The 15,423-nt window shown below is 40.8% G+C and overlaps 1 protein-coding gene across 1 annotated transcript in view; it reads left to right on the top strand.

Annotated features, from left to right (window-relative positions):
- The window catches only part of coro7 (coronin 7), a 109,337-nt gene that overhangs the window by 27,184 nt on the left and 66,730 nt on the right, over positions 1–15,423 (top strand). The window contains exons 8-9 of the mRNA XM_079641731.1: positions 6,332–6,415; positions 9,689–9,771. Coding sequence (XP_079497857.1) covers positions 6,332–6,415; positions 9,689–9,771 — 167 coding nt within the window. The remainder of the gene's footprint in view (positions 1–6,331; positions 6,416–9,688; positions 9,772–15,423) is intronic.

The following is a 15,423-nucleotide window of genomic DNA, read 5'->3' as shown; positions in this document are numbered from 1 at the left end:
TTAAAAAAAGGACTTGTGGCATCGGAATTTCTTTGAGAAATGAGCAAAGCATAAGCTGGTTCCAATTAAGAAAGAAAAAGTGGCTGCAGGCAGCAGATTAAATGAAACAATAAAATGGCTGATTTGATTTCCATCGTCTGACCCCTCTGGTTCTCTTTCGTTCCCCCCCTTCTTTCCTATTACTAAAAGCCTGTCTGCTTCTGTTAAGTCAGAGTTACATTCAAGATAGTGAATCCTGATTCAGGAACACAACTGAAATGGGCCATGAAGGCAGAACAGGATGAAGAAAACCCAATAATTACTGAAAAGACAAATTAGCCATGGACCAAAAGACTGAAAGCCAGTCTGTTTGAGGGGTGATGAAAAGTACAAAGCAATGGTTATTGATTAGAGGAGGGGAAATTAAATAAAAACACACATGATTCTTCGAAAAGAGTGGAAAGATGGAGAGAGTGGAAAATAAGGAGCAGGTTGAACTGATGAGTGGCTGCAGATGGGGCTATATATGGTGATGTGTTGCCTATTAGACGCTACACAGAGAGACAGGGACACGCACTGTTGAAGAACCGGCAAGCAAACTCATTTTATTATCATACACTTGAGTTACATTAAGGCAGGGGCAAAATATACATTTTTAGCATTAAAAGTTGAGTCATACAATTACAAATTGAGTTCCAAGTCCTAGTTTCTTATTTGGCATTTTTGGAAATGCGCTTTGATGTTAGATAAGAATACCAATATCACTGTTATGTTGGTATGATAGTTATAAAGATACAGCCCACAGCCTGTTAACGTAGCTTTGCATAAAGACTGGTTATCGGGAAAATAGCTACTATAGATTGTCTCTATACAACCCCAGCTTTTACACCTTTTTAAAAAACGTTTTTTTAAAATACATTATAATATAAAAGTGAGTGTGTTATCTAACACTTGACAAGATAACGAATAGGCATACAGCATGTCAACCAAAATGTTAAACTATTCCTTTAAAAACGCCATACTGCACTGGCAACAGTCTAAACTCTGTGGTTGATATTTTCTCATTTAAAAAAACAAATGAAGGACTGTACAATTTGATGTGAAATGAGTTTGAACATTTCAGAGCATGGTTTTATGTCTGCCAATAATCTAATCCAAACAGATTATCTCTCTGGAGGATCTGCCACTATGCTGTATATATAAAACTGGGGAAGTTGGAAAAATAAGCACTTGATCTTCCAGCACTCTAAATTAATAACAGCACCGCTGGCACTCATTAAAAACTTCCCCTCTCAATTCATCTGATACACAGAGAGATGGAAGGACGGACAGAAAGAGTCAGAGAGAGAGAGGGAGAGAGAGATAGAGGGAGATGCAAAGATTGTGATTGTTCCCATATGTGCATACAGACACCTGATATCCATCCTGTTGGGTGAATCAACATTCTCCGTGAGTGACACAGATGTGCACTCCGTCTGTTGAAGTTCAGAAGTTAAACAGCTGAGGGAGAAGGACAGAAGGAGATGGACTGATCCTGATTTGTTTATATTGGGAGAGGATATTTAATAGACTTATAAAACTGTAATTGGCCAGACTTCTGACTGGCACGTTCTTGTGTCTCCTTCTCCATCTGCAAAGTGTTTAACTGTACTGTAAAATCTGCCTGGTGTCATTTGAGGGTTATTGTCCTTATATTGGTCCGCAAGGCTTTCTTTTTCTTGTACTTTATCTTTCCCTCTTTCTTTGTATTTGACCTGGCTCATCAATTTTACCATTTGGTAGTCGGAAAAATAGTTTCCCACATCTTGGAGCAGACACCTGTGTTAGTGATATTCCTTTTCCAGCTGTGAGGTTCTTTCTTAAACTTCCTTTCTTGTGTGTGTGAGCCAGTCACTTAAAACAGGTGTACATGATTCTTTACACTTCCTTTGAGTATTTTGTCCAGTCGTGAACCATTTCTCTTTCTTTCTGGGTACATTTCATCTGCTTTCATTCTTTGTTTGGCTGCTAAGGAAAACATTTGTCTTATTTTTCTCTCCGCTCTCCCTCTGTGTTTTGATCGATCTGAAGCATGTGTGTACGTCTCAGCCACAAGGAGAGGCGAGGGGCTCTAGGTGAATGGGATTTAAGTAAAATGTATGGCCGCAGAGGAGCGATACTGTTTGGCAACATTTATATACACACGCACACAATCCAGATGTTGTGTCCTCTGGCTGCCCCCGGGCCGTTCCTATTAATATGACTCTCTAACGGCTGCGTTACGCTACCTTAAGCTGAAACGCTGTTTAATGGGAAAAGGTGAGGCCCAGCACAAACCCCCAATCCTCTATTGGACTTTAATCGCTCAAGCTGCGAAGCCCTGATGACACCTTGTCAAAGAGCTCAAAGCAGCACGTGCCTTCATATCCGGATGGAGGATGACATCATGGCGGTGTGATCTGTGTGTAGCTGTCTGCACTGAGACGTCAGGTCGGCTCATTGGCCTTCAGCCCTGAAGCTGGTTGGCTCAGGCAGCGAAGTGAAGGCCTGAGGGATGCTGTAATGGCAACGCTAAGCCTGTCTGATCCAGAGATGGTTCACAGAAAGGTGATTTATTTTCAGTGTTGTTGTTTTTTATTGACTCCCTCAAGGAGTAATTTGTCTGTTTGTCCTCCCTAATCCATAGTCAGGTTTAAAGGCAGGATAAGGATGGCTGTGTTTTGAAGTTCTTGAAGAATCCTTATTGCCTTTTTAGCCAGACTACAGAAATGGCTTCAGGGATGGCAAAGCTGTACAGTCAGTCCATCCCTTTGGAACGGACTGAAATATCTAATGAAATATCGGATGGATTGTTAGGGAATTTGGTACAGATATTTACGTTCCCAAGACAATGAATCACACATACTTTGGTAATCCCATGACTTTACCTCCACAGGCAGGTTGAAATTTGAGTATTAGTGAAATGCTATGTACTGGATGAATGCAATGAAATGTGGCAAAGATATCCTTGGTGCTAAGAGAATTAATCCTTCATGACTTTGGTTATTCCTTTACCTTTTTTTTATATTTCAACCACTACTGGAAGGGTCTGTTTATAAATGTGGTTAACATGTCCTTGTTACCTTTTAGAATCAATTCTAAAAACCTTGTTGATCCCTTAAACTATTTCCTGTTGTCATTGGTTTAGGATTAAAATAGTGCTTTTGTTATGACCAAATATCTGCCAAACTAATGCTAAAAACGTGTTAACTAAATGCTTTATTGTTCACATTAGTGTAAATGTGTCTGTAATTTTTGTTAGGTACAGGTATTCATATACAATAGTGTAATGGGCAGGTAGCAGCAAATAAGTTCTTTAAAGAATAAAAGAGCACATCTGAAAACATCTTGAGTTTGAATCTTTGAATTGAATAAAAAAACAAATTTCCATGAACTAGTGATTATGTTTTCTTCCTTCATCTTATTACAGAGTAATGATGTAATGGGAAACACAGACATCACGCTGAAATACTTAACTGGTGCTTCACAACAATAATGCTTATGCAGGACTGAATATAGAAAAAAAAGTGATGATGCAGCATTTGTGCTGTTTACTCTTGCATGCTACATGAACACTATTGGGCTCTCAGCTGCTCTCAGTCAGAAATATGAATCAGACGCCACATGTTGCTCCTAAAAGCAGTTCCAGTGTCGAGCAGACCCTGGGCAGATTAAAATAGTCACAGCTCAACTCGTTCCTAGTTTGGTCAGAGTACCAACTCTGCATTGTCTTTCCCCTGAAAGGAAATGGGCCAGTGGTGCTGCCGATGAACGGCTCAATGGCAATGAATTATCCCCGTGTCTGTTTATACCGTGCTGGCTTTAGCCTTCTCCTTCCCTCGCTCTTTTCTGATCTATCGCCTTTTTGGAGGTCTTGGTTTACTCTGAGCCTCTCTCATACATCTAAGCTATTTTTCTTCTGACTCACTTGCAGGGACTTATCAAGGCATATGTGAGTTCAGGTATCGGCAAACTGCATACTGGCTGACTGCAGGCAGAGAAATGATCTTCAGTCACAATTTAAGTGTTTATTCAACTGGGACTTATTATCAACTCTGTCAGTGCTCTGGTAGCGTAACTTCAGAAACGTGTTTGAGAGCCAGCTCAGAAGAGTGTTTTCTAATCCCTCTTAGTGGATAAAGCTATTTGGACGCACACAGGGAGCCAGAAAACATCTGTATTGCATAGAGAGGGTGTCAGATAAAACGCTGGTATGGACTAAGACATATCATCCCTGAGAGAGGTGCAGAAGTGCACATCTGAGAACTTCCTTTTTAAAACACTGATATGATGTTGGTATGTGTTCTCTACATGTGTAACAATGTCAAGTCCCCTCATAGCTGAGGACAATACATTGGGTGTGAACCCATAAACCTGTGTGGCCCATAAATACAGATTCATCTAAATGCTTAGGATTTATAGTTCGTTCTACTTCACCGACAAGGACCGTTCCCGCACAGGAGTCCTGGCCTGAGCATTACACTGAGTGGAAAAGTCAAACATTTTGGAAAATACAAACCCTTCAAACTCAACTTTTCAAAAAAGACGATTCTTTCTATTTCTATGTATTCAGTCTAAAGTTCCAAAAATCAGCACAACAAACTGTTAAACCTAATAGTCACTTATTTTAACATATTTTAATTTGTATATATTACTCAGCATTACTGGCAACCACGGTTGGAACATCAATGTTGAAACACTTGTGCTTCCTCGCTGCCTCATTTCTAAATATCTAGATCTACTAAACAAGACAAGACAATTAAAGTACTCACATGGGGAAGGGAGTAAACTTCAAAAATTCCCTTTCATTGAGGTCAGTTTAAACAATGATCGCCCTTATCCTCAATTTTAATCTGTCTCTCAAACTCGTGCTCATCAAGCTAACGTGTGTGTCTGTTATTGTCCGCTTTCCGAGAATTTGGGAAGAGCAAACTGCGCTGAAAGGTTTGATATAGACTGTTTAAAGGAAACATAATCAGAACCGCCGTTTCTCCCTTTCAGCAGTCGATTCACAAACCGCTTGGCCAAGCATGTGGCGAGAGTGACGTCAGGAAGGAAGGAGATTGAAGTGGGGTTTTAGTTAGAATTGACAGGGCCCATATGTATGTGTCCCTCTACGTGGTCTGGCTTGATTTAATATTTCTGTTTTCCCCTATTTGTCCAACTGTTCGCTTTGGTTGTTGATTTGGCATGTGTCCATTGAACTCAGAGATGGCTTGACATTAATGGAGGTTGTATGAACAGCAGTGCTACCCTGTAACCTACCCCATGTTAAGGGGTGCAACATGGCAGCTCAAGTTATTTCCATTTCTTTTTACAATTTGTCATCTGAGGCCATTTAAAAGTGACAGGATGAGGCGTGTGTTGAGCCTTGGAAAATAAGCCTCTGTCCTCTTGCCATAACGCAGATGTCCAGCCACACTCCTCGGGGTTATTGTGGCCATAAAAATGACAACAGTAATTTGGGCAGACGAAGCGGTCTAAGGGGCCGAAGGAAACTGTTCCATGGAAACTCCATTTCTGACCTCCGTGTCTAATGGGAAAGTTCAGTGTAACTGTAGTATTAGTACACAGATTCAAGGGGCTCGCTGACTGACTGTGACACATTACACTAAGTAAGGACCTGAGGGTAAGCTTTAAAGAGCACGGTTTTAGGGATTTTTAAAGCCCATGTTACTTAGAAACCACACTTTTAAGCAGTTAAATGCCTTAAATTTGTCTTTCCTTTCCTCTTGTACTCACCATTATAATTACAAGACATCTATCACTTACATGATTTCTTTACAAACATACACATTCTTTCATTTCAACACCTGCAGTTGTTTTCAGCTGTTTCCTCTGACAACATGTGTGTTTTGCATCTGAAGACCACCTACCAAACCCAGCGTGGCAGTGTTGTTTTGACACATATGCCCCATGGAAACGACAGAACAAAGTCTCAGTACCATGAACAACGCACACAGACGTGGAGTCACAGTTTGGTAATCCAAGACGCACTTGGGCCAAAAGTCACCTTGTCTCCTACATCAACAATAACAAGCGCTCCTTTCATGGGACAAGTCCTGTTCTGTCCAACCACAGGGATCTGTCAGAGGCACCTGGGAATTGTCATGTTTTTCTTCCTTCCTTTCTGTGTCTTCTTCTCATCCCTGCAAATCATTCTCTCATCACCCCCCCCCCCCCCCCCCTCATTATCTGTAACTTTACCTCCAGGTTATGTTTAAAGTCAAGGTTCATCTAGAGACATTGCCTTAAAAAATGTAGCATCAAGAAGTCTTCTCTAATACGTTTGTCTTATTTTGTTGTTTGAAATGTTTCACTGTTTGTCCCGCAGAGTGCCAAGAGCCTTCAGAACAACAAGGACTCCCGCATCCTGTGGGCCAAAGACGACTTTCTGCTCACCACAGGCTTTGATATGGTGAGATAAACTCATAGCTGCAGCTTATTACATTTGTTTGTATATCTTGCAATTACAAAAAGATGTGTGATAATCAGTGGCGAGCCGTGACTTTTATACCTAGGCCCTCTGACCCCCCCCCCCCCTTCCCTCTTAAAAAGAAGAGATATTACGTCACAGCGTATACTTCAGCGGAATATCAAAACAGCGGCCCAGGGTGCAAAACGCATCAATCAAAAAACAAAAAAAAACAAACACCATTTATATAAACACCTATCATGACAGGGCACCCACAGCCAAGTAACAATTACAAATGAATTAAGTCGGCCCACATTGAAAATGACAAAGTCCATCCTCCTGTCCTTTTGGATGAAGCACTTGCGGGTCATTCAGCTGATCCTTTGCCACTCCAGTTTATCATTGTAACTCAATCTTGAAAATGAATTGGTTAATAATTTCGCAACGATGTCATCACTATCACTGAAGTGAGCCATCATGAACGAACTTATGCTAATCATAAATCTATCGATCATAAATCTATCGATTAGATTTATGATTCGAAAATAATAAATGTAGGGTAGACATGTGGATATTATCCGGCTGAACAAAACGTGCATTTATCTAACAGGTTTGTTTTCCACAGACCTTATTTCTATGGAGGTATTTCAGGGTCATAAGTTTTGATCATTCAAAAAAATACGATTTATTTGAAAGTCCAAGTTTTCATCCTGAACTTTGAAAAATACAATGTTGTATTAAAAGAAAATAAGTATTTGAAAAAAAAAATCAGGTTTTTTCAATTTCAGATTTTACGTTTTCAGATTCAAAACAATTATTTCTTCAGTTTCAAATCTTTTTTTTTTTTCAGGTTTCAATCTTTTTTTCGCCTTCAGATCGTTTTTCACTTTCAGATCTCTTTTTTTCGCTTTCAGATCTTTTTTTTTTCGCTTTCAGACTTTTGACCCTGATATTGTTTCGGGGGGCGGGGCTTACCAAAGAGTAGTTTGGCACCCTGAGTGACAGCCCTCCCTCTGTCATGATGCCTTCATGGATGTTAGGTAGCGCAAGACATACAACTACACACTTTCTATACACAATACTCCCGTGATCGGTTGTAAACAAAACTGATACCAGCGTCAAAGTTCCGTTAAGCGAGCTGTTTAGCATCGTAGTTGGCAACAATCAAGGTATAAGAGCAATAAACTGCTAGAATCTGAAATCACGTATCCGCAATCAAGCGTTGTCCTTCCCCACTTCCACGTAGTTCCATGAACGCAGCAAAGTATTGGCTTGGTTTTTGCGATCAGAATCAGAATACCTTTATTAGACCCACAGGGGATACATATACATTGTTACAGCAGACAAGAGCCAAAGACAGCTTAATGTTACCTAAAGCATGCATACAAAAAGTATTAAAAATTAAAAAAAGAAATTATATATATATTTAAAGTTAAACATTTTACATAATACACACCCTGTGACAGTTCTGCGGATTTAGCAGCCAGGTATATATTGCACAGTTTTTAACGGCATATATATATTGCACATACTGCAAATATTGCACATAGTTGGTATTTATTAACAAGAGGTGTTATAGTCTGTGTTGTTTTGTGCGGGGCCGACTGGGCTGGTTGTATAGTCTGACCGCTGCAGGAAGGAAGGACCTGCGGTATCTCTCCGTGAGACAGCGGGGGATGGCGTCAGGTCCACCAGAACAACCTGCTGGCTCGTTGCGGATACGTAATTTCACATTCTAGCACAGTTTATTTGTACTTGATTGTTACCAACTACGATGCTCAACAGCTCGCTTAACGGAACTTTGACGCTGGTCTCAGTTTTCTAACATCCATGAAGGCAACATGACAGAGGGAGGCCTATCACTCAGGATGCCAAACTACTCTTTGGTAAGCCCCGCCAGCGAAAAAAAAAGATCTGAAAGCGAAAGAAAAATATCTGAAAGTGAAAAACGATCTGAAGGTGAAAAGCAATGTGAAACCTGAAAAAACAAGATTTGAAACTGAAAAAATAATTGTTTTGAATCGGAAAACGAAAAATCTGTGCTGAAAAAAATAAGGATTCAAATATCAAAATATGTATAAAAGTGAAATCTGAAAATAAATATATTATTCCAAAAATAATTGCTGAACTGAATCAAAAATAATATTCAACCTGAAAAATTATTTCAAATACTTTTTTTTATTTTGAATGCATCATTGTATTTTTCAAAGTTCAGGATAAAAACTTGAACTTTCAAATAAATTGTATTTTTTTGAATGATCAAAACTTATGACCCTGAAATAGCTCCATATATTTCGAGCTATTTTCAAAATGCTTTCTGTCGAGGGAATCCGAGCGCAGCTTACTTCCGGGTTTAAGGACGCGTCACTGCACCACTTTACCTCACAGCAGGCGGACTTGTCATAAAGTCCGCGAAAATAAAGCCCGCCCATTTAGAGGGAAGATATGATTGGTCAATTGTACTGTCGTTTGACATTAGTCTCTCATTGAGTTACTATAGTAACCCTCTGTGAACGTAGAGAGGGACCAACAAGCCCTCCCGTCTTCACAGTACTCGCAGAGACGGCATTTAACCCTTCACATTCCAACAGAAACTGAACAGGCAGATTCGAATGATTTATTTCTTTGGAAATGTTATTTTAAATACAATTAAATCAAGTTATTTTGGTAAAACTAATGAAAAATGTAACAAAAAAAAAAAATGTAAAAATGTTTTTTTTCTTATGTTTTCAAATATTATTTTTTAGAATATCTTAGGCTCTCAGAGAGGGCCTAGAGGGCCCTGACGACTTGCCACTGGTGATAATATTTATTGTACAATGTGAACTTAATATATAGCAAGAGAACAATGACAAGTACATGTTGCAAATGCAAAAGAAAACCCTGATACAAAAAGATCAACAGCAACTAAGTTAAGATGATATTTGAAATAGTGAACATTATTTTTTTAAAATTTTTGGTGAAATGTCTCTCTATTTTCTAAAAGCTCAAAATATTTTCTTCAGGCATTATCATTTTAAAAGTCTAAATCTCTCCTCACTACTGTATATAGTGCAATCAAAAAATGATTAAATAAAATATGTCTACTATCAAACACATATTGTGTGCAAAAATCTATCCATGCAGTGTATTGTGTTGCCTTTAATGCTTTATAAATGAAAATCCATGGCGAATCATCTTAAGAACTCACAGTTTCATTAAGTTTGTTTAACCTGATCTGTTGTTATTATTTTTCATGTTTACAGTACTTAACTTCTCATATTGTTGTGTGTTTAGATGCGTGGTCGGGAGGCGAGGCTTTGGGACAGCAGGAAGCTGAGCTCTTCAGTCAGCTCGGTGTCGCTCGGCGTGGCCAGCGGGTGAGTACTGCCCCCCCATACAGTCATCACGCTGACCTTCTTTCAATTTGATGTCTGTCAGTGAGATGGAGAGGTCATGCGATGCTGTTAAGTGTGACAGTGTGTGTGCGGTATGTAGATATTGCTGATTTACATATATTTAACGATGTCAGGAGGGCCCTTTGCACTGCAGAGCTTGATAAGAAAGCAGACCTCCCAGAGCTCTGTCACTGTCCCTCACATTCTTGCCATTTCCTGGGTCGGCTTGGCACACAGAGACTTCTATCCTCTCTCTGTGTCCCTCTGTGCATAATCCCTGCAAAAGGGGAGGAAACAGCAGTACACATCAACACTTCTCCCTCCAGTTCTGCGCTGTCATCTCTACTGCTGACCTTCTCTGAACGGCCCAGTTTATTTTTCCAAACACGGCTGCGGAGGGCTGGAGGAGAGCAGGAGCGTGGCTGCACTCCAGAGAGGAGAGGAATGGAAGCGCGGAGGAGGGAGAAAGAAGAGAGCGAGTGGGAGTTAGGCTTCAAATCAAATCAAATCAAGTTTTATTTATATAGCACATTTATAAACGATTTTTGGTCGAGCCAAAGTGCTGTACATATAATAAAAATAACCTATAGTAGAGACACTTTACAGCTAATACAACAGCACAGGTTGTTCAGAATATCAGTAAAAAAAAAGAAAAGAAGGCTTCTCTTTGTCACTTCCAACTCATGCATTTTAGTGCTATTATTAACAGGTTTGTGGGCCAAGTCATTCTATACTAAAGCAGACTGGACTGCCTGGCAAGTCAGCACACTGTGGCAGAATGAGTAAAGCTATTATCGTTATCATTGCTGTGAAAAGGCAGAGATGTACAGTAGCTGCACAGAGTGTCTGTAGTTTGCTAGCTAGGAATCTACGTCTGTTCTTTGGCACACCAATTTGAGAGGTCTGTATCAAAGTTATAATCAACTTTATTGTCAATCTTTCAGTTTGTGAGTAGAGACAGAGAGATCGAAATACCTTTTCCCACAATCCTGAATGGGTGTCTGGGTGTTAAAGTCCAGGTCCTGTTTGTGCCCATGTTTGGTTGCAAAAAGGATCAGAAAGTGTGAATATAAAAGTACTTTATGAGTATGGTACAGTTTTGTGTTCTATCCTAAGTATACCATAGGGAATCGGCATACGAGGAATGTTATTGATTTTTCCTTCCTGTGTGTGTGATGAATGTTTAGGAGTTGACACAGCAGGGTTCTAAATAACAACTTCAACTGTCCCTCCTCCCTCTGTCCTCGTGCTCACCAATCCTCTCCATTTCCTCCGCTTCCTCCTTCTTTTGAGTGAGACAGATACTTATCTGTCTGAGTGCCCATTCTGAGTCCATCGCATTGTTCGGTGCCAGCATACTTTCATGGAAATTCAACATATCTAATGCTACAGTCTTTTTTCTCCCTAATACCAAAGCAAGACTTTTTTTGTGATGTTTATCCAAGTGCAAAGATCCCCACTTAACTCAGCACATCAGGAAACGGGTTTCTGGTAAAACCACAGAAAATAGTGTTAATTAGCTAATTTTATTGTAAGGTTTGTCTCCCTGGTGTCTGCTCTAGGCGGAGGAATGTTGAAGTTTACTCAGGGTCTGTTTAATGGTCGTGAATGATGACACAACTTGAAGAGAATGTAGCAGCAGTGTGAGGATTTCTACCAAAGTGTCCCTCTCATCTGGTGGCAAGCTGTTAAGCTTCCCTGATTCATTCCTACTCAGCCTCCTTCTAGTTTTTCAAATGTCCGTCCATCATATGGGAATTATTAGATACCATAATAGCGCTAAATTCGAGAAAAGTCCTTTGGTTTCCTGTATTTTGATACTAGTTATTTTGTTTGATTTATTTTGTAATGAACATAATTGATGGGGTGTGTGCCGAGCACATCTGCAGTTTATCATGTATTAATTCACTTCAATCAAGCTATCGTATTACGGGTTAAGAGAGTGATCACTCCCAAGGACACATCCCCTCCAGATGCTTGTAGACCAGCACTGACATAAAGCAGGTAGGCAGTCAAATGACAAGCGAGGCCGTTCTTCTTTCCCTCTTTCTTCTCATATCATTTTCTTTGCCAAAATATTTCCTTGACCTTTCTTTCCCCTCTAAATCTCTCTTTTGAGCATGAAAGATATCTACTAATACATCCTAATTAACTTTATAATGTAGATTTTTTTTTCCAAATCAGCAACTTCTGTGTTTTTTGCCATTTCTTTCTTGCTGACTGTACTCGACAATAACACATTTCTGAAGTTTGTCTTTTGTTTAAAAGGCTTGTAAATGTTGCAAAGTTGATGACAGCTTCTTCCCCCCTCCTCCTCCTAGCTTCTTTGCTCTCTTTTAATGTAGCTGCAGCATTGCCCCAGGTCCTGTCTGGGCTTTTTACCAACACTGCTGTTACTGGATGAGGCACTATTATTGTCTGCTAATTTGAACAGTGGAAAACATCCAGATCACTGTCAAGAACAAACGAGGCTTCAGGAGTTACATTTGGGAGAAAATGTAATCAAGTCTTCTCATTTAATCTACAGTAGGCGACGGCCAAATGCTTTACAGAGCAAAATAGCTGTGTGCAATCAGAAAGTGCTGATAACAGAGTAGATGCCCTGTTTCTAGGTAAAGGTCAAACTGTTTATTTCTGGCTGTTTATTCAGCCTGTATCATTTTTTATGAATGTTGATAAAGAAGCTGGGGAAACAAAGGCTTGTGTCTAAGCCTCCTTCCACTCATTCTAGCTACAGTGCATTCAAATTCTCCCTTTAGTGTGTTGTGTTTTAGGCACTTTTCTGTCTCTCAGCCTCAGCGTTATCCTCAAGTTCCCTTTGGCCTTCAAGGTTTTAATTGTTTATACTGCTTTTTTATCATGGTGGTTTTCCGTAGATAATTTAGTTTTAGTTCAGCATTGCCTCAGAGCGTGTCTGTCATGCAAAACGAAGCAGCCATGACATAGACAATATGCAATAATCAAAAGGAGACCCTTGTCTTAATTCTTCACTGTGCTTGATGGATTGAACCGTGCCAGCAGCGGAAGCTCAAAGTCAAACATCCATAGTGGGGCATTTCCTCCCTGTCATTTTAGGCCTGAGGTGTATATAAAGATGGATTTGTTCTTTTTTCTTGCCTGGTTTTAATTAAAATGGCCGTGGTAATCATGGTGTGTCTCAGGTTAGCTGTGCTCGTCCACGATATTCAGTAGGACTGTTTTCTTTGGAGTGTCACAACATATAGAGGCCCGGGAGCATGAGCCAGTAAAACGGGGTTGTGGGTGGAACATAATTTGGATGGAGAATAATGGAGGGGAAATGTTTTCCTTCTTGGTTGGGGTTGAAATGGAGACTGAAAAAGTGAGGGATGGAGGGTGATGAGCCTGAGAGGGGTGTCTTTAACTGTGCAGAAGTAGCTATTACTGCATGCCTGTTTTCCATACAGATTTGGACCTTGGAGAACAGTGTGGATCTCTGTGTGCCGTTCTCTCTCTCGTACTCTCCCTCTATAAACCTAATTATAATAATGAGTTGAATTGGGCCTCTAAGCCAGCTGCAATCAGTGAACTTTACAACCGGGCAGGATTGCAACCAGCTTGCCGTGTAAATGCTTGATACGTCACGATAATTATCCACGCGGTTTAGCATCTACACTCACAGATTCACTTCACTCTGCATTGATACAGCTAAGTCTCGATGATGCGTGTCTGTAAAGCATCGTGTCATAAAGCTCTCTCCGAGGGTCAGTTAGATAGAGTTCAGCATGAACTTGAATCTGCGAAAAAAGGTCTGGCCTGAACCCCTGTAATTATCCTCACTCACTACCAATGTTCTTCTACCTCAAGCACATGAACACATACAAGTGGTCACACACACACACACACACACACACACACACACACACACACACACACACACACACACACACACACATATATATGCATCTGCTATAACTCCTCATCAAGGTTACTCTGTCTTTTTTCTGGCATGAGGCTGATTAAAAAAGATCACTCTAACCTGTTGCCCACCTTCCTGCCGATTGGAGAAGACATATGCCTGTCCCAGGGGAGACGACCCCAATGTTTTTACAACCCAGGTTATACAAAGAACTCGCCCTCTGAGGCAAGAACTGCTGACAGACTGTGCTGCTAACCGAGAGAGAGATGTGTTGCGGTATATGCATGGGAGCGCCCCAGGTGTGATGCATTTAAGGGCACCCCACTGACTCTCCACAATCTATTCCTGCCTGTTTTTCTACCAGGGTCGTGCCTGGGAGCAGGGCCCAGTCATTGGGTGTAATTGAGCCAAACTCCCTTTAATCAGATGGATTGAGAAGAGGCCTGTGCCCCAGAAAGGGAACCAGCCTTTTTACAGAACAGTCCCCCCCCCCGCCCCCCCTTTCTCCTACCCTGGCCCAGGCGTTTTAAAATCAGTCCCAGATGAAGGCTTTCCTGTGGGGATTAGGTGCAGCTGCAGCATCGCTAACCAAACCCGACCCAAAAGAAATTGCCACAGAATGTTTGAACAATCATTTGACCTTGCTACTTTCTCAGAGTTCACTTTCTAGGAGTGAACAGAGCTTTGTTGTATTGATCCAGCTCGAAAAAGTCATGTTTGAGGTGGAGGGAGAGTTAAAAACTACAAAATGTCAGGTGATCCTCAGGGTCAAGTTGACATTTCAGTTGCTGCCCCCCCCCCCCCCCCCCCCCCCTCTCCAGGATGGCCTTGGGGGAAGGGTATGGGGTAAAGATGTGACCGCACACGTTCTGTCAAAGAACCTGAACTCTTCACTTTGACAGTTGAAACATTGGTGTCTGGAATCGGTTAGTCATTTGGGGTTTGTGATTCAGTGGAGGGGGGGTTTGACCAGGAAAAGAGGTTGAAAAAGGAGGGGGAGGGAGATGTTTTCTTTAGAATCTTTTTATATATCGTCTCTCTATGAATTGTGATGGCCTTTAACGAACGCTCACGTGGAAACCTTCTTTTGTTCCATAACACCTCCTTGAAAAGTCATCAATTTCCCCATCACGCACTATGATAAACTGAAAAAAGCAAATGTCCTTTTATTCCTGCTAACCTGCCAAAGTTCCAGCTGCTATCCTACAGTTAACCCTTTTTTATCCTTATCTAGGCACCTATTAGACCTTCTGGCTTTTACCACGTGTCCTCCCACTCATCTGTTGCTTCTTCTTCTTCTTCTCTGTCCTGCAAAATAAATGAAAGGAAGTTGCTGAGTTTTTGAAGGTGCTGGTGTCTGGGATTCTAATTAAGTGTTTTTTTTAAGCAAATCCCAAATGGAGCCTCTCAGATCTGGTCAAAACACATAGAAGTATGTGGAGTGTTTGGCAGGGGATATTTAATATAATTCACAGAGGGTTTTCATTTCATCCCGCAGGTATGTGCTCAGCACTCCAGGGATCAGAAGGACCCTTTTGTGTGAACTCACCACAGAAGGAAAAATAGAAAAAAATCCTTCCCTCCCACCTTCAGCTACCTCCTTCCTTCCTACCTCCCCCTTCTCTTCTTCCATTCACCTTTATTTTCCTTTATGGTTTGGATTATAATTTCATGCAGACTAAACTAGTCTGAGATGTTGAGGGAAGCTGCGTCAAATTGCGTGACGGTTGAGCAAGTCTTAATGATGTTAAGGAAAT

This window comes from Notothenia rossii (genome assembly GCF_949606895.1).
Source record: "Notothenia rossii genome assembly, chromosome: 8".
Classification (NCBI taxonomy): domain Eukaryota; kingdom Metazoa; phylum Chordata; class Actinopteri; order Perciformes; family Nototheniidae; genus Notothenia; species Notothenia rossii.
The sequence above is the reverse complement of the archived record's forward strand: the minus strand, read 5'-3'. Positions and strand labels throughout refer to the sequence as shown.